Source organism: Liolophura sinensis, chromosome 7 (assembly GCF_032854445.1).
Source record: "Liolophura sinensis isolate JHLJ2023 chromosome 7, CUHK_Ljap_v2, whole genome shotgun sequence".
Taxonomy (NCBI): Eukaryota; Metazoa; Mollusca; class Polyplacophora; order Chitonida; family Chitonidae; genus Liolophura; species Liolophura sinensis.
The window spans coordinates 41,067,550-41,093,183 of NC_088301.1; the positions used below are offsets into that span (position 1 = coordinate 41,067,550).

General features: G+C 39.5%; 1 protein-coding gene across 1 annotated transcript; it reads right to left on the bottom strand.

The window, feature by feature from the left end:
• Positions 1-4,686: 4,686 nt before the first annotated feature.
• On the bottom strand, positions 4,687-24,129 carry LOC135470918 (uncharacterized). Its single transcript, XM_064749966.1, is given in 17 exon segments — positions 4,687-5,502; positions 6,203-6,334; positions 6,766-7,018; positions 7,583-7,602; positions 7,604-7,821; positions 8,095-8,379; positions 8,381-8,830; positions 9,103-9,533; positions 9,738-10,445; positions 16,741-16,793; positions 17,431-17,565; positions 17,999-18,251; positions 19,654-19,894; positions 19,994-20,719; positions 21,014-21,444; positions 21,951-22,655; positions 24,069-24,129. Coding segments are annotated over 17 exon segments (5,160 nt in total). The 3' UTR covers positions 4,687-5,444.
• Between the last annotated feature and the right edge of the window lie 1,505 nt (positions 24,130-25,634).

Consider the following 25,634-nt stretch of genomic DNA (forward strand, 5'->3'; position numbering starts at 1 on the left):
AATAAATAAATAAAGGGATAATTGTTCTTCGGATATTGTCATCCTAGCATTTGTATGCATGCTTGGGGTTTAACGTCGTACATAACACTTTTTCAATCACATGACGACGACGGAGTCATTAGGTGTGTGTACATATATTGTGTCTTGTAGCAAGGTGAGTGTATGCCGCAAAAGTGCTGCCGGCTCTGAAGTATCATGCCGAAGACACCAGACAAGGCACCCCACTTAGTCACAATATACGGACAACGGACCAGCCAGTCATTTTTTGGCTCTAACCTATAGGTGCTGAGTGCCAAGCAAGGCAGCAGCAAATACCATTTTAAAGTTTTTGGTATGACTCGACCCAGGCTTGATCCCGACTTCGAAGTGGACGCTCTAACCATTTAGCCACCGAAGCGGTCGAACTAGCATTGGTAACCAATGTACGTATACTTGTATATCTTATTGTCTGAGCCCACTTTTACAAAGCTCATGAAACCGATTTTTCCAACCTTTTCTCGTAAAATAATTTTGCCTAATGGTGCTACGACTTAGACAAGGTTTTTTTTTTCTCGAAAACTGTTTCAATAAATACGAAATATTAAGTTTTTCGAAAGTCGCAGATCGAGATGTATATCGCTTTTGGTGCCCAGCTTGTCAAGCGTTTCCATGCGATACTGGTAGGAACTTTCAACCCCATTTAAACCTTTATAGGTAGATTTCTTTTGACTTGTAGGCCAAAAATTCAGGAAAAATTTCTTTAACATATGCTGCAGATAGAGCAAAGTAAGCGACAATAGGAAAGTGTACATCTTCCATAATTCATTGGATAAGCTGTTTATGCTATGCCAGTTAAATTGCGTAAAGCAGAGCAGCAACGATTCCATTCCGTGTTACAGCTGCATATACAGCCAAAGGTCTGACGAATTTCCTCGTCAAAACTGTGACGTGCATGGTAAAATTCATACATTTTGACTGGTGGAAAAAGGAGGGAAGTTCATCAATACCGTTATAAGATTTATACTTTTTATGGGAGTTTTTGGATATCTTGCTTTATAAGTGTGAAAACTGCTTTTGTGGATCGGCTGAAAGTGATTAGTGACACCAGGTGTTGTTGATGTGTGGAAATTTGTGAAAGAAAATGCTATTATAGGCTGGCCAGTAAAGCGGTGCAACCACAAGCGAAGAACCCAGGAACCCATTCTTCAGGCAAGGGTCCAGCGCGCTGAAACATGCAGATTCAATAATTGTACATTTATATGTATCTCGAATGAATAAATGAATGATTATGGCTTAACGCCACATCGGCAATATTTCAGCCATATCGTGGCGAGAACACAGTGACAACACGAGTTTAAGGTTTTCGATATGATAGTGTTAACATCAAAAGTAAAACAAAAATTAAAGACATGTTTAAAATCAGATAAAATATGTACCTCGACAAACTGTTAACTTACCCACTGTAGATGTTGAGAAGAGAGGATCAGACATCATCAATATGAAAAGTACTGGCCCGTTTTGCAAAGTTGCTATAACGTGGGCAAGGTTATATGTGCCCCTGGTCGCAAATAATCGGTTAAATACGGCCATGCATTTCCCTCTTTTCAGGCAGGACCTAGACCCACGGTTACTGTAATTCGAGTTCGTGATAATGCTAAGATGTGGATAAATCACCTCCAACACCATCGCTAAACAGGAATCCGATATTTTCATAACGCCATAATATAAATTCTAATAAGCCTATCCAAGCACTGTCAAATTTTCTCCCATATTTAACGTCAACCCAAAACACCAAGGGGTAACAAATCGTTGACATGGCTATATTCATCCAGCTACATATATCGCATTCATTTGCTATTATATAATGAAATTCTTCACGAATACAATTAAGGTCCAAGTAGCTCACATTAAGCTTGCACGCTACCATTATAGTGCTGCTAGATATGTAGAATGAGACAGAGCACCGTAGAGAAAGAAAGTTTTGTAACGTTGTGACAATATACATTGTTTTTGTTTAAACTGATATTTATTTATTTATTTATTTATTTATTTATTTGATTGCTGTTTTACGCCGTACTCAAGAATACGGTGGGTGGAAACCGGGCAGAGCCCGGGGGAAACCCACGACCATCCGCAGGTTGGTGGCAGACCTTCCCACATACGGCCGGAGAGGAAGCCAGCATGGTTTAAACTGATAAGCTCTCCTTGTGTAAACCTACTGCGTAATGATTGGGTAATAATAGAATAGCCTCGGTTACCACATACTCCTTCCACGATGTTAATAAAGTTGTACAAACATAATCTGTTAATAATTAATCTGTCCATGTCAAAAGACGTGACAACGAAACATTACACGTTTACCCTTTGAAGACATAACTTCTGAAGTGACAGCATTCTGTAGAAAGATCTGGAAGTTCGGGAAGGTCTATCATAGAATCTTAGAAGCTTGTTTTCAGCATTATTTTGAGTAATATATTGCGACCGCTGCAATATATATGTATAGCAGGTAAATTTAGAATGCTATGTAATCTGTTTCTTTTAACTAGTGTATATTAAACAATCGGTAAAATCACTCTTAGCCTCTACCAAAATTGTCTTTCGTCAGTGACACACAACACAGTTATAAGTTCTACATAATTATATTATGGACATCCTAAATATTGAGTTATGGCATTTTTCATAAAAAAAAGAAACGGGGGTGGGGGGGGGACGCCCCATTATCCTTCATTGCTTCACCGTTATTCTTAAAGTAGTATTAGGGCCAGGCCCATTCGAACACATAGGGAGACACAGCGCAAGCGGGAGATTTCAGGATAAACACAGAGCGAGGGGCGTATAAAAATACCCATATGTTTTCCTAGGTGATATACTCTCATCGTCCAAAGCCATCTGGTTTTGCCGTCAATTCAGTCACAGCCAGAAATTTAAAAAGGCTTATATCTGAAGTCTTTAAAGTAGGAAGATACGCCATTTTTGTAGCCAAATTGGTATTTGACTGATAACAATGGTCTAATCCTCAGGCCAGATAAAGAAATCGCGCAGATCCCAGGAAGAAACCAAAACGCATGGTATACCTGAAGCAGGGTTTCACTTATCAACGAGACCCCTGCTCGATTGTGGCCCGTTATCTGCATCGAAAAAAAAAAAAAAGATTCTCTAGATGGACGAATTACCGCCAGTTTTGTTTAAAAACACTTTTGAAGACTTTATAATGGCTTATTGTAAACACAGGTACCAAACCAGACGGAAATCAATGCAATATATTAAACAAATGTGAACTTCCCATATTACATGTGGATAGGCTTCTGCAAAATTCCGGATATATACTATGGCCCCATTTCTGTTTAATGAGGGGATCGTGGGAAAAAACGAACCAAAATGGGGAGGACAACGAGAATGGAGGAAACGTTGCTCGATTCTTCGGAGTAATGCATGCAATGACATTAGTCTACAAAGACTTAATCAAAAGCACCGTGGAGTCACGATGCACCAACTTATTTTTATATTATAATAATAGCCGTTCATTAGTAAAAAAAAATGGTAATATTCTTTAACTGAAGAGAAAGATTATGTTTGTATGCTTGGGGCTTAACGTCGTAATTAACAATTTTTCAGTTATGTGACGACGAGTAGTCATTAGGTTTATTTGAGTGGTCTTTTACACCATACTCAAGAATATTTCACTTATACGAAGGCGGCCAGTATTATACTGGGCGACAACCGGGCAGAGATGAGTTATTAGGTGTATGTACATGTATTGTGTCTTCTTTTGGCTGGGCGTGTCGCCAATGAAATATCATGCCGAAGACACCAGACGTGACACCTCACCCAGCCACATTATACTGACACAGTCACTAACCAGTCCTGTTTCATTACTCTAACCTCCCAGTGCTGAGCGCCAATCGCGGCAGCTATTTGTACCATTTCACCAAGCCTTTGTTATGACCCGATCCGGGTTTATCCAGCGGCCTCCACAGACTTCGAGTTGGACGGGACGCATATACACGCAGCCTTCCGGGGTCGTTACAGAAAACCTGTTATTTACCATAACGCAAACTATATAAAATGCGAGATGACTGTTCTGTTTTCTGTCTTTTTCTGTAAAAAGTTGAAAGAAGCTGCTGCTAGTATCAAAAGCGAACAATTATGCAGAGAAAAACGAATTTCCCCCGGTTATTGTTATACACACGTTTGGAGCAAAGCAAAACATTGTCCCTGTTAGCCAGTCCCAACTGGAGACCTCTTCAGTGTGTATACTTGTGTACTCAACCTGCTGTACTATAATACTAAGGTAAAAAAAGACGTTATATCATTATTGTGCTATACCATACACAAAGACACGGGGCACATCAGCTCCCGACGAGTGAGGTTACACACCATCTCAACAGCCTTTCATAAAGCCGTATGTGTGTATTTAGGACACGATTGTGAATACGTTCCCTTATGCTGTTGAAAGACAGCATAAGGAGTGTCCATATATTCCACTATTAACTTCTCTGATAATGGAAAATGGGACGTGACTAAAAAAAAAAAAATAACAGAACTGACCTAAAACTTTTGTGACGTCTTGCCAAAAATGGGTGTCATGGTGATCCATCCTTTTAAAAACTATAGCTATTGCTTAGATCCGGATTGAGCCAGATGTCATACAGGTCAATAATAGATAGGAGCAGTAAAGATATAAAACACCTAAAACACATCATAAAATTTTATTGCAGATTAAAACAGGTAACAATGCACATATTTAAAGAAACGACATCTTTAAAGATTAAACTTATGTAAGCACTTCTACAGCGTGTAAATAAGCGAATACGCAAGACATTTAGAGACGAGATAAATAAATTTACATCAGAATATATCTTTTAAACATATATATATAATCAACATTTTTCACAGGTTTATGTATGAATGCACATACATGAAAACGTTTACAGTCTTGTTTAACCCTATGTCGATGAGACCAAGGAATGTATAACATTTTAATTTTTTTGTTCAGAATAATATTCTAAAGTAAACAAAATTTGATAACTAAACAACCGATGTAAACAAACGCATAACTTTCTTTTAACCAAAACACGTACAAAAATTCATTTAGCCAAGCTGAAGACTGAGGCTGCTTCCATATCCCAAATGAACGCTAACGGTGCTCCACACAAATCACAATGGTCGCACTACATGTAACTTAACATAAAGCTTAATATCACCTCACTCGCAAGAGTGCAAGAAATTTGTGAAGCCCAGAGTATTATCATTCCAGTCTCGCATATCCAAGAGCCCTCTTGGATTAGCCAAAAACAATCTATTCTAGATGTTCAAACAAACATGTAGATCCAACCGTTCATTGAAAACCTGCCAGAAAACAAATAGTGCACACAAAACAAAACCACACAAAAAACCAACAAAACGAACAGAGAAATAAAACATAAATAATCCAATAACCGAGATATGAATTATGGCCGTTTACGTCAACATTTTGTGTGAATCAGGCGAGTTACTCGACTAGCTCTCTTCCCAGACGCCGACCTGTAAACAAAGATGGAGGGGAAGTACAAACTACAGTCAAGCCATCAATAACAAAGAAAAGCTTGAAAATACCCCAGGGTTGTGTCCGGACTATGCCGATAAATATAAATGTGACTAAATAACGAAACGCTAAAAATAAGCTTAGTGCGTGGAGAATGAAAGAAAATAAAAGAAACCAATGCTGTTACATTTACATCGTTGTCTAATTTGCGTGCTTACAGTTTTCCGTCAGTAGGCATCGGTGGTGGTATCAATCAGAAATTTTGAGCTAGGCGCAAGTGCTCATGAAAAATGCGAAGGAAGATAACGTCTGGAAGGATTAGCATCGTTGTTCCAGAAGAAACGCTTTCGCAGTGATAATAACAAGGTGTGGCCAGTACATGGAAGAGTTCTTACTAAGGCACCTGTATAGCGTCAGCATGGGGATGTTTGCAAGAATTTGCCGCAACCAGGCCATCAGCAAGAGTTCAACTGCTTTAAAGTATACCTGCAATACTCTAGGAGACGTGTACAGGTCTTTTAGATAATTTATCAACCGAAAACCATGGCGACAGTAGGTTCAGCATACATCTACAAAGGTCTATATGTTTTTTAAATCGCAAAATGATAAACCAATTAAATTTGTAAATGACAAAACAATTAAATTCCAATATTATTTTAGATCAAAGATTTACACTTTTAAAACATATGCATAACTTACTTTGTTTTCAGTAAAACTTCACCACAAATATCCGTCTCCTGTTCTTCACACCAAGATTTCCCGCCATTTGTACTGTGTTCTACGATCATTCCGGGGAATTCCACATTCCACATCAGTTTGCCTCCTTCCACTCTAGAACACAATATCGAGAAGGGTTATAGCTTTAATAGTATTTTGATATTGTGTTCTCGATTAAAACAATGGACCAAGGGACACATTTTATATAAGATAAAGGTACTGGGCATACTTCCTCTCAAGATAAACATTTAACAGACGAGAAGCTCCTTACAGCTCATGTGGTGCTCTCTTATGTCCGCTTTACCAAGTAGGCACCAAGTTCATGGCAGACAAAATATTAATGATATTGTAAGCGTTATCTTCGCTACGGATGCTCTAGGTCTGCTCTTCTTGGAGGTGATATTTGACACAGTGTCTTTAATGCGTTAAGACAGATTTGGTTTAATCGTCAAAATGCGCATAACTACATCCTGGCTCAACAACAAAAAGAGATGTTCCCATCCGCTTACAACAGATGACAGAAAATGGACATTTCCAGAACTTACTTTGCACCAGGTGGAGGTACCCTGTACTTGATGCCCAGGTTATCTAATCTGGCCAACTCCTTGTAGCCCAACGTGTTGGCGAAATCTTCCCAGTCGATGGTTCGTAGTCGCTCTCGGATTGTCTCGTTCTGCACGGACTCCCACGAGGCCTTGTGCCACGCCCTCTCTGCCAACGCCAGGAGACGAGGAAATATCATGTAATCCATCTGCTCCTCTGTGCGGACAGTCTCCGTCCACAGGTGACCCTGCATACCTGCAACACAGAACAGATATATGACCACGCTTTCCTTATTACCTTGGCCTTCTTAGATTTAAGATGAAAGCCTTTCCAAAATCAAACACCGCCAGGTATATTACTTCTTACTTTTTATATCCACGCCAATCGAAAACATGCATCAGGATATAGCGAGTTGCTCTTCTGTCTTCTCCGTATGTCCATAAACATTTCATATTATCACAATTACTCTTACATTTTTACTGGCTTGTGCAGAGCTTTAAACACATCTGAATATTTGCGTGATAATTCCTGAACGTTTACGTCTGTCGGACTGACACCACTATACGATAATACTCGCGTATAAAAATACAGAGCAAATATAGCAAAGCACGTTTTAATTCTGTAAGTGGCACGGCTATATGGTTTCAATAGTAGCAGTTTTCTGATTTCACCAAGCTGATGCCTAATTGTTGAGTCTAATTCTGAAAATATATATATGATACGTTTCAATTCTGAAGCTGTATTGTCAAAAATTTGGCCGGATAGCAATGCAATGTTTAAGCGAAAGAACCTTCCCCATTTCGTTAAAGAGTCTCTTACCAACAATATTTTCGGTTTTTTAAGCGGACGCATTTTGAGCCGTCAACACCACAAAGGTCCTTCTCTGTGAACGGCGTCCCAGCTCGGGTGACGTCAGCGTTAGCGTAAACGTTGTCCGGCATGTAACCAAACGCTTTCCGCGTGTCAATGAATCTGGGCGCCCAGTAGAACCCCCGTTCCTCGGGGTCGGGCTCGTACGGGTGGTCAAAGTACAAGTGAGTAGCATGTGCCAGCACAACCTATAAGACAACATTTTCATTAGAACACAGTATCCTTTCTAACGGATTGAATCGTAATGTTGAAACTAGCCTCATTAAGAAATATGTAAGCCATTTATATAATATTAAAAAAGAAAAAAAGCATTCTGAAAATGTATAAAGCCTGCAGGGTAGTGGTCCCAATGTGACAGTTCGCAAGCAGTCACACGTAACCAATAAAATCCGGCCAGTTTACCTTATTTTTTCTTTCATACCTTTTCTACGAGATGAGAATGAAATCATCTTTAATTTTACCTTGTAGCCTTGATTGGCCAGTTTATATGCTCGAGTGGATACACCCCATTCCCATACATTGTCCCACGCCAGAGCATAGACTTGGGAATTGCGTAGTCTGGTAAGATTGTAGGGCTGAGAAGTCTTGTCCATCAGTCCGTCTTCCCAACCGGCTAACTGGAGACCGTAGTTCGCGCTGATGGACGACACTCGGCGAAGGAAATGCTCCTTAAGGTCCTTGGCATCATTAATATTGTCGTTACTGGTTAGAACTATATTACACTTTGTGGAGTTTACCCATGCTCCCTACGGCAACTTCGTCACCACCAAAGTTGAAGACCTTTAATGGACTAATGTCCCGGTGGATTTCTATAACGGAACGTATAAGATGGTCAACAAATTTAAATGTGGATTCCATACACGGGTTCAATGCGTTATCATTAAAGAGCTGCACAGAGAGGTACTCTGATCTGTCGTACAGATCAGAGAGAAGGAAATGTTCAGCCTCTGACCGATTATTCCGTTGCATGAATTTATAATATCTCTTCTCCATGGCCTTAATGGCGGCTCTGCTATGTCCAGGCATGTCGAACTCTGGAATAACTTCTATATGACGATTTTTGGCGTGCAGAAGAATTTCTTGGTAGTCTTTGACGGTGTAGAACCCACTTCCGCTTGTCTGGTTGGTTGGGCCAGATCCTAGTTGTGGCACCAGGCAGAGTTTCTCGCTCTCGTCGAAACACCGTTTGGAACCGAGCTAAACAAAGTGAAGGTATATCTGTACAGATAAAATATAATTCAACACATGGTATAATTCTGCATTTGTCCTAAGAAAGGGTTAGGTCGGACAAGCGCTTTGAAATGATTAATTTTATTCATATATTTGATTGGTGGGAGGAAACCGGGGCTTTGAAAAAATGCTAAGAAATGAAAATTTATAATTTCAACTAGATAGAATGAAGTTCATCGATATAAACTCATCAGTTTGTTTCAAACTGAATGAATTATCCATCCAAACGAGTACCTCACCTCAGTTAACTCCTCAAGTCCAGGAATTTCCAGTCGCCACCCTTCGTCTTCGGTAAGGTGAAAATGTAGCCTGTTCAGCTTGTACAGAGCCATTGCATCAAGCAACTTGAATACTTCATGCTTTGTGTGAAAGTTTCTACCGACATCAAGGTGCATCCCTCGGTAGGGAAATCTCGGTGAATCTCGAATGATGGTCACGGGAACGTGACCATCTCTGCTCATCAAACTTTTAAGGGACTGGAAGGCATAAAATGCTCCAGAAGCAGAATTTGCCACGATTGTGACAGTCTGCGTATCGTCTTGCACTCGCAGTTCATAAGCTTCTTCACTTAGAGATAACTTTCCTTCTACTGTAACCTCTGGCATCTTCTCAAGGAATTGGATGAACCTCGATTCCGGAGGCTCCTCAACAAATTTCAATCCAAGATCAGCTGCGAACATCAATGAAAGTGGACATTCAATTATCAGTTTATTTTTTGCCTGATTTCATTCTACGCCGTTCCTAAGAACTCTACAAATCGACATTTGTGAAAGTCAGCGTAATATGACAAGTATAATCTCCATAATCTTTTACCAATGTTTCATTGATTGAAAACTACAGCATCTTGTATAGGTTGTAAATATTTAGAACTTACCAGATACATATTGCGCCGTTTCCACCAATTTGTCGGATCCTGGACCAGCGAACACCACCCAATCCTTGGTTCCCAGGTTCACCCACCGACTCTCGTACATCTTCACGTCCACGGGTGTTGGGATTACCTGCTTGGGAGCGTACCCGAGATCATTCACGGCGAATATGTCGTAACGCATGTTCGCTGTGTACGGGTCGTACATATCCTTCAGATTCTCCGTCTCGTACCTTTTCCACTGATTTGGTTTGTCAAAATAACCAACAAAAGACAGGCTTTCTCCTACAGTGCTCCGGATTGTCCGAGCGATGGTCCCGCTCGCTGCTATGAACCAGTTTGGGAAGATATCCGTGCGGGACACGTACCAGTACTTTCCCAGGAAGTTTATCATGTGTTTGTCACCGGGTTTCAGCGTCTTAAACGATTGCAGTGGTTCGATCTTGAACAGCATGCCTTGCACGTGGGAGATGTTTACTCCATAGTGGATGTAGTTATATCGCTGCAGCTCATCGCTAGTTGGCTGGTTAATTCCCAAAATGTGGTAGAAGTAGATCGCCCAATTCCCACCTCGAATGTCCCGCTTACCCGTATTGGACAGTGTCACTCGCTGTGCTGAGTTGCTCGTGCCATCGATGAAGTTGTCCACTACGTCATAACGCACGTCCATAAAGACGGACATGTAATCCACGTCCGCCTGAGTTGTGGCCATACCTGTAGGAAGAACAGAACAAGAAAACAGTCCGTGAAATATACACCATGGACAAATTAATAGCTTATGCCTCAGTGTTCAGTAGATTTATATTTGTTTACTTGAGCTTTTTGAAAGGCAAATTCCATTAAACATTTGTCAGGAAAATCATTCACTTTATTTTTTGAAGAATATTTCTAACGGAGTGAAATGGTGTTAAAATATCACATGCTACTGTGTTCTGTAGTGAACCAGAGAGGGTCAGCATCGTCACATTTTTGGCTTGAAATAGTTCGTTCCAAGGTCCCATTTGGCGAATGGATTCACAAATCTACATATTTATGCATTTTAAATGATGAAATATAGAAATATAAAAATATGTGTTAGGTGGTAAAAACTTGATGTGACGTCACTAGTCCCAGAAAAGACCACCGTAAAATCCAATGTTTCAAATGTGTTTTTCTACTTTAACACTAATCATGCCATAAGATTACCCAGGTCATCAAAGAAAGCTCAAATAGCACTATGCATCCATTGGCAGCAGCGGTAATAAAACATTTTGTAGTTTAAACTGTTCATTTGGCAAGCGCTGGGAACTCCCGATTCACTAAAAATAAGACAGGCTAATGTTTGCTAACGATGTCGACCATCTTGAAATTTGTTGTTTTACATGAACATTATTTTAAAAAAAATGTCTTCTAGGCTAACATTAATTAATCGGCCTAATGCAGTTTCATGCCAAATTTGGTGCTTTCATTCGACAAACAAAGGTATACAGAAAATATAACACTAAGCCAACTGATTATACGTGATGAAGCAACCAGAACGTCGTTAGTAAATCACGTTTTTTTGCAAGTTACCTTTGAGCGTTCACACATTTGATATCCTCAGAGCGCTTTAAATGTGTCATATTGGTAGAAGGGCATTGTCAATGATACTAATCGCCAGCATCCTTAGTGTAAGGCCACCCACGTGCGCCATAGGCCGCATAATGCCACCACTGGTTATGTAACGTTGCAACAACAACGTTAATCTGACCTGATCTCTTTACGATTTAATCTGAAACAACTCATAGATTATGATATACGGGCCCGATCACAAATTATTATACCCTTCGCCACTTTCTCAGAAAGTCACTACAAAAGAGGCTGTTTTTGTGCATTTAGATCCGACAAAGAGGAACTCGTGTGTTGTTACAAGCAAAACTTTCATGCGGCCAAATCCGGTTGCATGTTTTCCACTTTTGTATCCTCGACTTCTCTGCAACTTTGATAGGAGGCAAGTAAACCGAAAAAGAGGAGAGTCGATAAAGTTTCTCAAATTTATGGTTACAGAATGGGAATCTAAACAGAAATGAAATGTTAATTACGTGGTAAGTGCACTATTTTACATATGCAGACCATTCATTTTTAATTTTGACCAGGTTTTGGCACACATTAGAACCTATTATACGCCGGTTGTCCTAGAGATTAAACGAAATTTTAAAACTGAGATTGCGGTCACGTGGTAGAATGACGTCAATTCATTGAAAAAAAACATCTTTTCACCATGAACATCTGGTAAAAGGCTCATGGACTAACAAAAGGATCAACCTGGTCTTCGCAACTGTCCATTACAATTTGTTTTGAGTGGCGGCCATTTCCGTTCTCCTTGCTCTGCGTTCCAACTACGGATAAATGGGGAGTGAAAACCTTGTTTGCAAACGCAATGCAGTATTAAATTCTGTATTTTAAAACAAGCACGAGAACAGAGATCCGAATACAACTCACAGCTGACCAAAGGTGTGCACCGCTTTACTATAGGTCTATGTCTAACGGGTGTCGTTTATCTAAATGGATTGGAACTCGTCCGCAATGGAAGTACCAAAGTGACGTTAACGAGTTTTCTGGCGGAAACAACCCAGTTTATTTCCAATAACAAAGCAACACAGCCTACATTGCTGAAATAGGTTGTTTGTAACTAGTCTGTCTCCCAGATTGCATACAATCGTGTACACGTGGTATAATTCATAACCTATTCATAGTTCACAAACTTTATGCAAGAAGACATAAATTTATCAAAAAAATCCACTGAGTAATGAGCAGCCTTTCCGACAAGAATAATGCCGATTTTGTATTTTGGAAACTCTCACTAGACTAAACAGCCAAAATAAAATAGTTCTTACCTCCACTGAAGATGCTCATTACAGCGAACAACAAAGCCAGGCACGTGATTTGGTTTTCTACTCCCTGGGAGTCCATTTTTACTTCTTGCAGCCCTTCTTGATCGAACAATCACACTTCCAATGGCGCTGTTTTAATAAATGCACAACAAACAACGCACTGAGCAATTAGGTAAGCCTATATAATAGATGTTCATCCAACATGCGCTGCTTCTTCCCACACCATCCAAGAAGCTTTCAGCACTCAACAACAGTTCGCACACACCACCCCAGAGGCAGACGTCTTAATCTTTTCTGTGTCACGGCCTTTTTCTCTGTTTGACATACCACGGCATATACCGTGTTTTCTCGGACCTCGGTTTTGTGAGTCACGCGCAAATTTTCGCCTGTCACGTGATACTGGCCCTTTATCTTTCTCCCACCCCCTCCTCTTTACTCAGGAATATTTCGGCCCAGTTTCTTTTGTGTTCCTGGCTCAGTGTAAATCACCTTCTCACCTCACGTATGCAAATAGACACAGTGCAAGAGTAGCCTGATGGCCTGACTGTCCCATCTCGCTGACTGATCTATTTTTCGTTGGCAGGTACTTCTGCCACATACTACGGTTGTGGTTTTCAGAGATAGCAAAGTTTTAGAGAAATAAAAGATCATTTCCTGTGATTTTTCGGGAGACATAGAACACGACTCAAGATTTTGATAAAAGGAGTACTATACTTACGTTATATTTAGTATTTTTAATGATAATACTTTATGAGGGATTAGAGACCTTTAGTTAAAAGTTACAAGTTGAACTTGTGACTTCAAACTAGAATAGCGAAACTAGTTCTGATTTGTTACTAGTTACAAGTCAGTACGTGAACACCACCAACATCATAGCCAGATCGAGACGTGTTCCCTTCATGTTCACTGTTGTCTCTACTGGTATAACATGGCCAGGAGACCTCACAGCACCAATGTGGTATACGATGCTAGGATGCTGATTTTAATTACGTGACGTTTTCCTTATATGATTGTCTTTGATTCGTTCAAATGAGGGTGGTTATAGGTTCCCTGGTCGGCGAAACCGGGTTAGAGATCCATGTTCAACTTATGCATTGAAAGAGGCTGGACTATTGCAATACAGAATAAAATGTATAGCACATGTGTAACTGTGTATAAGGACGGACATAAGCGATGAGAAACACTATGTATATTTCACAATGTACAAGGGCCGTTGTGTTTGCCAATGTTTCAGTTAAATGAAAGACAATATATGCTTTAGCAATAAACTGATTCAAGATCTACGGTGGCCCGTTAGTGTCATTAGAAATTTTTAGCATTTTCTGATGATTTACAATAATTCAGATGACTTTCTAATGAAACTTATCATTATGAACTTCAGAATTTGAAGTATATGCAAAAGGAAATCAACGTAGAAACAAAAACATTTTTCACAAAAAATTTATCGTAGAATTTATAAATTTTGTGTAAAATGTTTTTACGTTGATTTCCGTTGCATATACTTCAAATTCTGAAGTTCATAATGAGTTTCGTGAAAAGGCCCTCTGAATTAATGAATGAATTAATTAATGAAAATGTTGAAAATTTCGAATGGCACGAAAGGGCCACCGCACGAATCAGATTCTAAACTCGATTAAAATCCATGCAAATCAATGCCAAATATTTTGTCTTGAGAATACAGCTCCATAATCAGCGGAATTAAAAATATCTGTGATGGTATAAAAAGCCGGTCCATCGTGATAAGGTACAGATTGGCTTGCCGTTGTAGAAAGTCCTCCATTCTGTTTTCTGGGCGCGTTCAGGCATTGACAGAGATTAAGATTACATCTGAAAAGATATAAAGTTTCAGGTGCAAGCTTCACCCAGAAAACAGAAAACAAGAACATACTTGGAAACTTCGTATCTGGCAATGGGTGTTTTTGGCCACAGTATATACATGCTCTGTTCCCAACTTACCTTACGTGTAGGATCATTAGGGTATCCCTCTATCGAAATCCTGTCTGTGTGAAACTACACTTTGTGACAAAAGGTCTTTGTACGGTACCATGCATACTCTATCAAGAAAGACGTGCCACGTTCGGAACAAAAGAAGGTTCATTTTCATGCATAGCCAGCATATACAGACCTGGATGTGATCTCCATATAAACTTAGCTTTTCCCCCATGCATATGTGTACCGGCACTAAAGAACAGGATGTAAGCCTATAAATTAGTGGCTAAGCACGATTAAAATTTGATGGCAAGTGTGCTTCAAAGGCATTTGAAATGACGCAACAGGGTGGTAAAAGGGATCAGATTTTGGTTTTCAACAGGGAAGAGTGTCAATGAATGGTCAAGCCTTTTTTCAAGCCTTCAAAAAACCTTTTGTAATAAGCTGTCTGGACAGTAGGTCATTAATATTTTTTGTAGACTTTATTTTAACATTAAAATTTGGGATTGGGTTCTCAGACGTCATAAACAATTTTCCCAATATAAACGCAGTGTTTAGTGTTGGAATTACTCACAAGTAAAAAATCTTATTGGAATAATGTTCACAAAGTTTTCTCCATTAGGTGAATATAAGAGAAAAAGTGGTGTGAAGTCACCTTGCCACTGGCAATGCACATGTATAAGGCCCACTGGTCATAGAATTACAAGATTTGATTACAACAATACTTTAGCTTTCTTTCATTTTTAAGTAAGCCTTTTTAGGCATTCTGTTTATACATTTGAAACAGGTATGTGACATCTGATTTAATTAAAACTTACTTTTGGCCCATAGAAAGGTTAACCACCTCCTAAATGTAAACAAATAACTCAGTACTAGTATTTCAACTTGCAAAACTAGGCACTTTGAGGAGGTTTTAAATTTTTATTTAAGTGAGAAATGGCTTTGTGGAATCGATCCCAGGCCAGTATAGTTACAATTCACGCGTAATGACAATGAATATTATTGTCTGAGTAATTCCCCTGTTCGGATTTGCAGGTGTTGCATAAATTTTATTGTTAGCAGTAAAAATAAGGATAAAAAAAGAGAAAACATAGTAGGAATGAAAGGATACCAATTGGATTCGAACCTGAGACTATCAGGTATCATATACATCAGGCCTAGTCTTGAAAACAAGTGCAGAGAATATGTGCCTGTGATCTTTTGATCATAACAGATGACAAAGACTACTTTGCTTATGCTTCTGGATTAACGCAATATTTCAGCCATATCGTGGTGAAACTACTTTGCTGCAGGTTGTATCTTGTTTCCGAGTTAAATAGAAGTGATTTGTTTCATGCGGTTTTACATAAAGCCCTCATGTTAAATATAGTGGTTAATTTCAACGATTTTTGAAAATTACGGGAAAACTAAAACCTGAACGGAAATAATTCTTTAAAATTCATAATCCTCAGGTTAGAAAGTTTCACCCAATTATACAATTTTTACAGTTTACCTACTATTACGCCATTTTCATTGATCTGCCAAAATCTTATTTGCATACATAATTTTAAATCTCGGAATTTAGACTGATACGATATGGTTGTTGGGAATTCCAAACCACTTCAAACCATAAGCAAGCAACACCTACATGTAAAGTTTGGTGTCGTGGTTTTCTCTACAGTTGCGTCACAACATTGTGGTTGATAATGTCAACAAAAGCACTAGGTCCCAGGTGGCAAATCCTCTAATAATAATCACGATGACAATTTAATAACATTTTTATTACATCACAGCAATGTGACGCGTGACAGTAATGATTTTTAGCACAAACTGAACATGTGAAGTTTCGTCTGGAAAGTACATGGCATTTTCATCATGGCAAAAAACATTCAGCTGTTTTTTTTTTTTTTATCAGGAACGAAAATTACTTTGACATACTAAATCACATATGTAGCTTAACAACTTCCGAGATTCGTCCAGTTTACCATTTGTCCTGAAGAACAGTTTCTTTCGCTTTTCCTGGATTCTCTCCTGTTACGTCCCTCACACTCCCTACCATACGACCAAATAAAACCCCGAACGATATGTAGCACTCGACTCAGCACCCTTTCAGAGGATTAACAGTAGAACTATCTGAGAGCCTTTTCATTCTTCTCGGCTTAGCTTTCAGAAATACAATGCTGAAGCTAAGATGGGAACAGAGCCCAACGATCTGAGTGGTAGTCACCAACATTAGCATGAACGTTAACATGACGGTGCCGTCAGTTTAACCACTCGACTCGATCGAGACCCGGTAGCTGATCTGTAAAGATATAATTGGCATAAGTGTGATCATTTACTTTTTAAAAAATTTATTCATTCTTTATAAGGACTGAACGATGTACGGTACTTAAAAGTATTTCAGACATACCAGAGCGGCCATTTGTATGGGTGGAGGAAAGATGAGTGCCTATATATTAGTAAATAACCTGCCCGGTAATCATGTTTGATGAAAGAAAACCAAACTATAGAGTTAATACTGGGAAAATCTATAGAGTAGTTGTGAAATTCTTATTTTTATTTTCTTATGTCTTAGCTTAATGTCGCCATGATTATTATCGTATCACCGGGGTATTTCCATTTGTGTGCTGTCTCACAGAAGAAGTACTGGACTAATCTATCACCAAATATAACACTAGAAATGAAGTCCCATTAAAACATAAAATACAGACTTGGTATTAAACATGAGGCCATACATGACACCCCTCAGAATATACCAACACCAGACATGTGTGACAACGAAGATGGCACCACACCCTGTCCATTCAGCACAGTATACTGGACCCATATATCCTTCCTCGGGTTACATATATAGGTTAGTCAAATAACATACTCCATTTAACGTCAATATGTGACACAATGAATCACTAATTAACCCACATTCTTGCATATATACTTGCCTTGTCCTTAATGATATTTCTCCACACACTACATCATTTCTGCAAGCTCTCCATGTTAGTCCCCCATCAAAACTTACTTCCACAGCCAGACCTGGGAAAGTTGTGCTTGTCACCAAACGGCCATTGGTGTCAATGCTTTAAAAGAACGGTAAAAACAGATAAAAAAATCTTCGATAAACTATAATTCTCGAGTTCAATCTGGTAAACGGCCGACAGGGACATGAACTTCATTATATCAGCCTATATCACATATCAGCCTATATCACATGCATTCCTATGTTTTAACGTCAATTTTAAAATTTTTTGGGCAAGGGGTATTTATTATGAAGAGTATGTAAATGTGATCATATTTAACAGAGAATATGGCACAATAAAGCTTGGATATACACAGTTAAAACGTTCAATAACTTTTTGAATTTTAATGTGCAGTTACTGTATTCCATTCATATTTTCCATTCATTCTGCTTTTATGACGGCCTTTAGGTTTGTGAGTGGGCGAACTTAAATGTTTATTTTTAAAATCGGAAATTTCGTCAATTCTGAGGACATATTTAATGAGTAAACTTACCTGCCACCAGGGGGCGGCACCCTGTAATTTATGTTTAGTTCATCCAATCGCAATAACTCCTTGTGACCAATTTTATTGGCGAAAAGCTCCCAGTCAAGGTCTCGGAGTCTTGTCCTCTCTCGAGAATTATCAATGCTTTCCCATGATGCTTTGTGCCAGGCCCTTTCCGCCAAAGCCAAAAGTCTTGGAAATACCATGTAATTCATTTCCTCTTCCGTCCGAATAGTTTCCGACCATACCAGAGCTTGTAAACCTACAAGACAACAGTGTTGAAGTATACGTAAATATGGATTAAACCGTCTGTAATTTAGAGAGGAATATACATGAAATGTCTACGTGCAACGCATGTAAAAATCTTTGGCATTTACGTACACTGAAAAAACAAATGTGTATCATTTAAACATATCTCTGCAACAGATAATAAACGTGCTTAACAATTTAATACCTTTCAGTAAATATCGGACTTGTACCTATACTATTTAGAGCGTTAAAATGATTCCAAGGTTCCACAAGCTATAATTTGATCCATTTTACACATTTTAGGAAATTCATAAACTATTTTGACGGCAACACATGCACACACTATAATAAAGGCTGACTTTTAACTTGTTCAAGATTTTTCAAATACACGCGTATGTTTCATAAATATATTGATTTATTTTATAAATACATGCATTTTTTTTATGAAGACTCACTTTTACAGTCTAAATGCAATAATTTATGTAGTAAATTGAATGAGTTTATTGCTTAAACGGAGTGATTTAAAGTTTTCAGTGTACATTATCAACATTATAAAGCTGCCTTATTACCAGTTGTTGGCTAAACATGTTTAAGTATTACACACGTTACAATTAAACATTAAGCACGTTTATTATCTGTTGCACAGAGATGTTTAAATGTTAAACATTTGTTTTTTTTTCAGTGATGAGCTTTGTAATAGCTTTCCGCTACTAGAGATGACACGTTATGAATATATTGAGAAGGTATATGACGAAGTGGTTACTTTGTTCAACTCAACAATACAATGACACATTCAACCTTTTCACTTCATTTCACTTTTCAATTCATAAATTTTCATAGCTCTTCCATGCAAGCCATATTAAATGAGTGACTTGCAGTATGTCAGCGCTTCAGTATATGTGTATACATGTATGCATACCATGTTTTTTTGGGGAGCCAGTGGAAAGCGCAAACCGTTACTGACAGAAAAAGAGACTGTGTACATACACAGATGCAGAGAACAGGTTTTAAATAAGGCATTATGCCAATCACGTCTACATACGATGCAGGTTTACACGCTAGTTGTATTCTTGTGTCCACACATCGACGGATCTCCATATGACCTGGAATGCAATCGCACTATTCTCGACCAAATCTCACCATGTTTAAGAGGATGTTTATCACACCGAGGCTTTTCTTTTTTGTGAGTGTAAACTGAGGCGACTTGACTTTGTTTTTAAAAGATAACAGTTTCTTGCATGACCCTCTTGTAATTGAGTGACAAGAGGGTTCCAGGTGACTGAAAAGTTTCAGGTGATAGTCTGAACAGTAAAGCTAACATAAGTTTTGCACCCGTTTCAACAACTGATTTTAACATAACTAACCTAATCTTTACCTTTGCTTTACAGGAAGTAAATGGATTTCAGAGACATCACCTTGTATGTTATCCGGGCGCCTGAGGGGTACACATCGATTTCCACTGGCTCCGCACAGGTCTTGCCTTGTAAACGGCGCCCCGGCAACTGTGACGTCAGCGTTGTCATAGAAGCGATCTGGCAGGTATCCGAAAATCTTTTTCGTATCTATGAACCGCCCTGCCCAGTAGAACCCTCTCTCCTCAGGATCTGGTTCGTAAGGATGATCGAAAAACAAATGGCTCGAATGGCAAAGGACAACCTGAAAAATAAAGAGAGCATCTGCACTGACGTTGTGGATGGAGTGGAATGATTGTCATGATCGTGAGCTTTTAGCGGACGAAAAGAAAGCTGTTTTTACCTTGAATCCAGCATTTGCCAGCGTGTATGCCCTGTTAGCGCCTCCCCACTCCCAGACGTTATTTCCGGCGTAACCAAGGACGTTGGCGTTCGGCATGCGGGATCGCTCGAAGGCGTTGGAGTTTCTGTCCATCAACCCCCACCACCATGCCCCTAGGTCCAGACCGTGGGCGGCTGTGATGTTTGAAACGCGGTAAGAGAAGTAACGTTTCAACCCCTCAACGCCGTCAACGTCAGGGTGTTGACGTAGAAAGGTTTCACAGAGAGTGGAGTTCACCCAGGCACCCGGCACTTCGTCCCCTCCGAAATGAAACATAACCAAAGGCTGAATCTCTCTATGGAGTTCTTTCACTGACGCCACCAAATGGTCGATGTACCTGTAAGTTGATTCCATGCACGGATTGATGGTATTATCGTCAAACATCTGAACGGAGGAATACCTAGTGGTGTCCTGCAAATCCGACAGCAAGAACTCGGTGGCGCCGTTTGAATCTCCTTTCCCCAACAACCACTCGTGTCTCTTCTCCATGGATTTGACAGCTGCTCTGCTGTGGCCCGGCATGTCAAACTCCGGTACGACTTCAATGAAACGTTCGTTAGCGTAACGCAAGATTTCTCGGTAATCATCGACAGTGTAGAATCCGCTCCCACTGGTCTGATTGGTGGGCCCTGAACCCAGTTGAGGAACCAAGCACTTGTTCTGATCGTGACAACGCTGAGATCCGTACTAAAAATGACATAAAAGAAGAAGCTAATAATGGAATTATGGATATTGTACTCGAAAGTGTGACGTGAACCAGTCACTACGCAATGGTAACCTTGATCTACATTCCACAATCGAATTAACTGTGAATTAAAGTAACAGGTTTTGATTTTCCTCCACAGGTTTCATGAAAAGATGAGACATCAAACATTGAGTAATCATCCAGTATATTCATCGACCAATACATTCATATGTTTCTCAACCTTCGCAAGATATTTTCTTGAATGAATATTATAGTTTAATATTCGTCAGTCTTACCTGGGTTAATTCTTCCAGACCGGGAATCTCCAGCCTCCATCCTTCGTCTTCCGCCAGGTGTAGCTGTAGTTTGTTTAACTTGTACATCGCCATGGCGTCCAGCACCCTCAAAATCGCTGACTTACTCTGAAAGTTTCTACCAATATCTAAATGAAGCCCACGGAAGACGTAACGAGGTGCGTCCTTGACGGTAATGGACGGCATACTTGCGTCGGAGGACATCAAACTTTTTATTGTCTGATAGGCGTAGAAAGCACCCGCTGAAGATGGAGAGACAATGGTGACTTTCTCCGCCCTACCTTCCACAATTAACTGGTAGGCCTCTGTGCTGTTGGACAGCTTCCCGTCAACAATGACATCCGGACGTCCGACTCGGAACTCAATAAATCTCCGGCGCGGTGGTTCTTGGACGATCTTCATTAAAAATTCGTCTACAAAAAAATAGGAGCTTAATTTTTCACCAGGACGATATAACAATATTATACTCGTACCATGCAAGCCTAGCAATTACTCTTGCAATGTTTATAGAAGTACGACGTAAATCAGCTTTCATACACATATAAAGTTCATAGGAAATGTGATAATATTTGTCCGGGCAATTGTAATTGATATGATTTCCAAACTTTTTGGATATAAATTAAGGAATATTCATGGGAATTGTACTTCGAATCAAAATATAGCTTGCCTTTTTGAAAATCTCTAACAGCTTGTAACATTGTTGAACACTCTCGATGTATTTGTTACATGTGGCTCACTAAGTAGAGATGTGGAAAGAGATAGCCTAAGTAACGAGTTTCTTCTACACCTACGCAATCTTTACCTCTCATGTAATGTAAGAATGCTTCTTGCCCGATGGGGATAGTTTTTTAGAAAGAAACTTTGAATTCTGAAACACTGGCCTTTCAGGACATGATATGACATCATTTGCTACACTTACGTGAGACCAGCCTTGCAGCGTCTTTCAAAGCGTTCGAACCCGGCTCTAGATAGATAACCCAATCTAACGTTGACAGTTTCACTCTGGAGGCGTCGAAGAGCTTGAGGCTCAGTGGGGTTGGTACTAGACTGAGTTCGTCTGGGCCAAGATCTCTGACACCGTAACGTTCCTGGCGAGCTTCGGGAGAAAACGGATCGTACATGTCACGCCTACGAGATGAATCCCACCGCTTCCACTTGTTTGGGGCGTCAAAGTTTCCTACAAAAAGCAGGTTCTCGCTGACCGTGTTGCGCAACGTTCGTGGCGTCAGTCCGGGTGCGGCCACATACCAGTTAGGGTAAATATCAGTTCGGGAAATGAAGGCACCCCTGGCTAAGTAATAAATGTCGAGTTTTCCCCCGGGTGGAATTGGAATGAAAGAAGATGTCGGGTGAATGCGGAAGTGGCATCCTTGAATATGTGTTATCTCTACGCCGTAACGACGCCAATCAAACGCTGCATCTTGCTGACGTCTGGGCCGGGAAACACCTTTTATATTAGTGTAGTAAATGGCCCAGTCTCCACTCCGAATAATTTCCGTACCTGCATTGGATAAGGTGATTCTGTGGCGAGAACTGCCGGGTGTCCGGAGATTGTCCAAAACATCATAGTTCACTTCCATATAAAGTGACATATAGTCTAGTTCGGCTTGGAGAGCACAGGATACTGCAGTAAACAACAAGTGTATGATTAATGTACCAGCCACTTCAACGTAAGACAGATATATAATAGAGAAAATTACAGTGAAAAACCAAAAGAATGTTGTAAATGAAACCCAAAACAAGGCATTTCAAAACAACAACAGTTGTGCAGGAGACTGTAATTCAAAAAGATTGTAAAAAGTGTGTAAAATTTCATAATTTAATGACAAAGCGTCAAAGACGGGGATATAGTTAAAAAGACGGACACGTCAAAAGATAATTAAACAGAGAAGAATATGAGAGATGTCATAAAATGTACACGTATATCCAAGAATAATACTGAAAAAGTCTTGTAAGAAATTGAGAGCATCTTAATCCCACCATCCGGACATTACACACGTGTCAGATCACATAGGCATATTTGACATGTATAGCAAAACACCACACCCTTTTGATCTCGAACCGTTGAGTGACAGAGACTATATTGAGACCAGCTTTCAAGAAGAGTCGTGCTAGAAAATATAAAAGAATACAGCATAGAGACTATACAGAGGTTCACAGAGTGAGTTCTAGTTGGCAAATGGTCCCGTGTAAGTGGTGAGATTCGACCTATTGTCAGTCTACCTCACTTGGGTTTTATTCTAACGGGTTATGTAAGTGGTTATAGCAACTCGTATCCCCCTAGCAGTATAGGGGCAGTAAAGGCCAAGAATTTAGAACTATCATTAAGAACCGTTTTTATTTATATCTAGAAAATAATAATATGGTGTCTTCTTATCAAGCTGACCAGATTTTTTTTTTCAAATAAATTTTGTTAAGTTGTGCTGTAAATTTAAGCAAAGTCTTTGATGTATGGAGAGAGGGATGTCGAGCTGGGAAGAATAATAGTATGTCATTATCCATTTAATGCAGAATTCTTAAATACTGGCTCAAACTTTGTAGTGTTGCTAATTACAATATATACGACGTCATTGATCTCGACATACTGAAATGCTGTATTGTCATCAGATTCAATACACAAACACAATCAAACAAAAGGGAAACACTTTGCAGAAGTGGAAAAATGATATTTGTGCCTTTTTCACACCGATATGCAACATTTTTTTCTCTAACTCATAAAAAGTAAAATAAAAGCGCAACACCAGTGTGTGTTGAGTAAACTATCTGTGTGAAAGTGTAGCTTTTTTTCACTTAGAGGTAAAACTGTCAACCTGTGACGTTCCTGGCTATGTTATCGTAGGCTAGCATTTAAGCATTGATATGAACCCTCAATAAGATCGTAATTGAGGTAAACTGAGAAAAGGCCGAATTATATTATAATATCATTTTTGCTTCACGATCCATGGACCCACTCTAACGTGCACGTGAGCCTCCAAAGTTGGCTGGTCCGCCATGCTTCGCTCTCCCCTGCACTATATAGGCTTAGATAATTACATACCTTCTTTGAAGTATACCAGATTCGACCAGGCGATAAACAAAAGTGTCCAGCCTGAGGCCATCTTGATTTCCCGTGAAATGAAGAATTCTTTAAACTTTAAAGAAATATTTTGTAATGTATCTAATAACGTCTGGCAAACTGCAGGTTAGTTTAGTCTCACCTGTACAGCTAGGTCACGTAGCAGACTCAACAATGTCCGCATAATCGCGCACAAAACCATGTGGGTCACGGAATTTTCGGGAAGTCCCGTTCACCAAGCGCTGCGCTATCACCTGACGCCTCCATCTTATCTCTAATAACGCCATATCCATCACACGCTATGCAGAAATTATCAGCTGCTGCTTGGAAAATGTGCATCTCGGGGAATGCTACGGTGTAATGAAGCTATCACTCAGAGTAAAACTTCTTGCAAAGTACAGTCCTATGTTTTCTCTGTACCCGCCACTCTGCCTTCCAATACTCATGAATCTTATCGATAACCAGATAATAGCTCGACATAAATAACTTTTGTTTTTTCCACTGCAACCAGAAGTGACTATTTTTGTTGCCTATACACGTATGCTCTTTTGGCAATTGTAAAGAACATTTCTTTGCCATTATCATTGCATTTAACCAGAAGCGTCTTTATTGCAAAGCTGCGGATATGTGAACGAGGAACTATGAGTGTGCAAATTATACAGTGCATTTATAATTTAACAGGTTTAACTTAAATGCGGAAGGCTGTATTTCTCTTATTATTAAGGATGTCTTAAAGACTCAAGTTGTCAGTCACAACTGTCACAACTGTCATACACTTTTATTTATCTAATTATGTGATTGGTGTTTTAGGTCGTACTCAAAAATATTTCACTTATACAACGGCAAACAGCATTATGGTGGGAGTAAACCGAGCAGAGTCCGGGGAAACCCACGACCATCCACAGGTTGCTGGCAGACCTTCCTACATACGACTATCATAAACAAGTGTAACTGTGTATACATACTATTACATTGGTTTAAAATTACGTAATCAGACGTTTGTCAGGTACCTACCTGTAAGGGCGTGACTTATATACATATATAGTCCGCATAATCATTTGGTTTCCTCCACGCATAAACATGACTGTGAAATAGTCTCTAGCACGGCATTAAACACCAAAGGACAAATAGTTGTACGTATACCAACGCATGCAGGTCTTTGAAAATATGATAACACTAAACTATGAAGAAATTTATGGTTATATCCATGGCTAATATGTGCTATGCATGACACCGTGACTCAATTTTTTGTCCATGACTTCCTGACCCACTGGTACATGTATGTTAATGTCCGCAAGACCCTTACTTACAGTGGTGTCCATGACATCCTGACTCTCATCAATGGTCACGACACCCTGACTTACGATGATGTCCATGACACCCTTACTCTCATTAATGGCTTCTACAACCTGACTTACGATGTATCCACATTGACTCACGTTAATGTTCAAAACACCCTGAGTCTCATTAATGTTTATGACTCCTGGTTCATGTGATAGTTTCCATGACACCCAGATTCACGTTAATGTCCTTGACTCCCTGACTCAA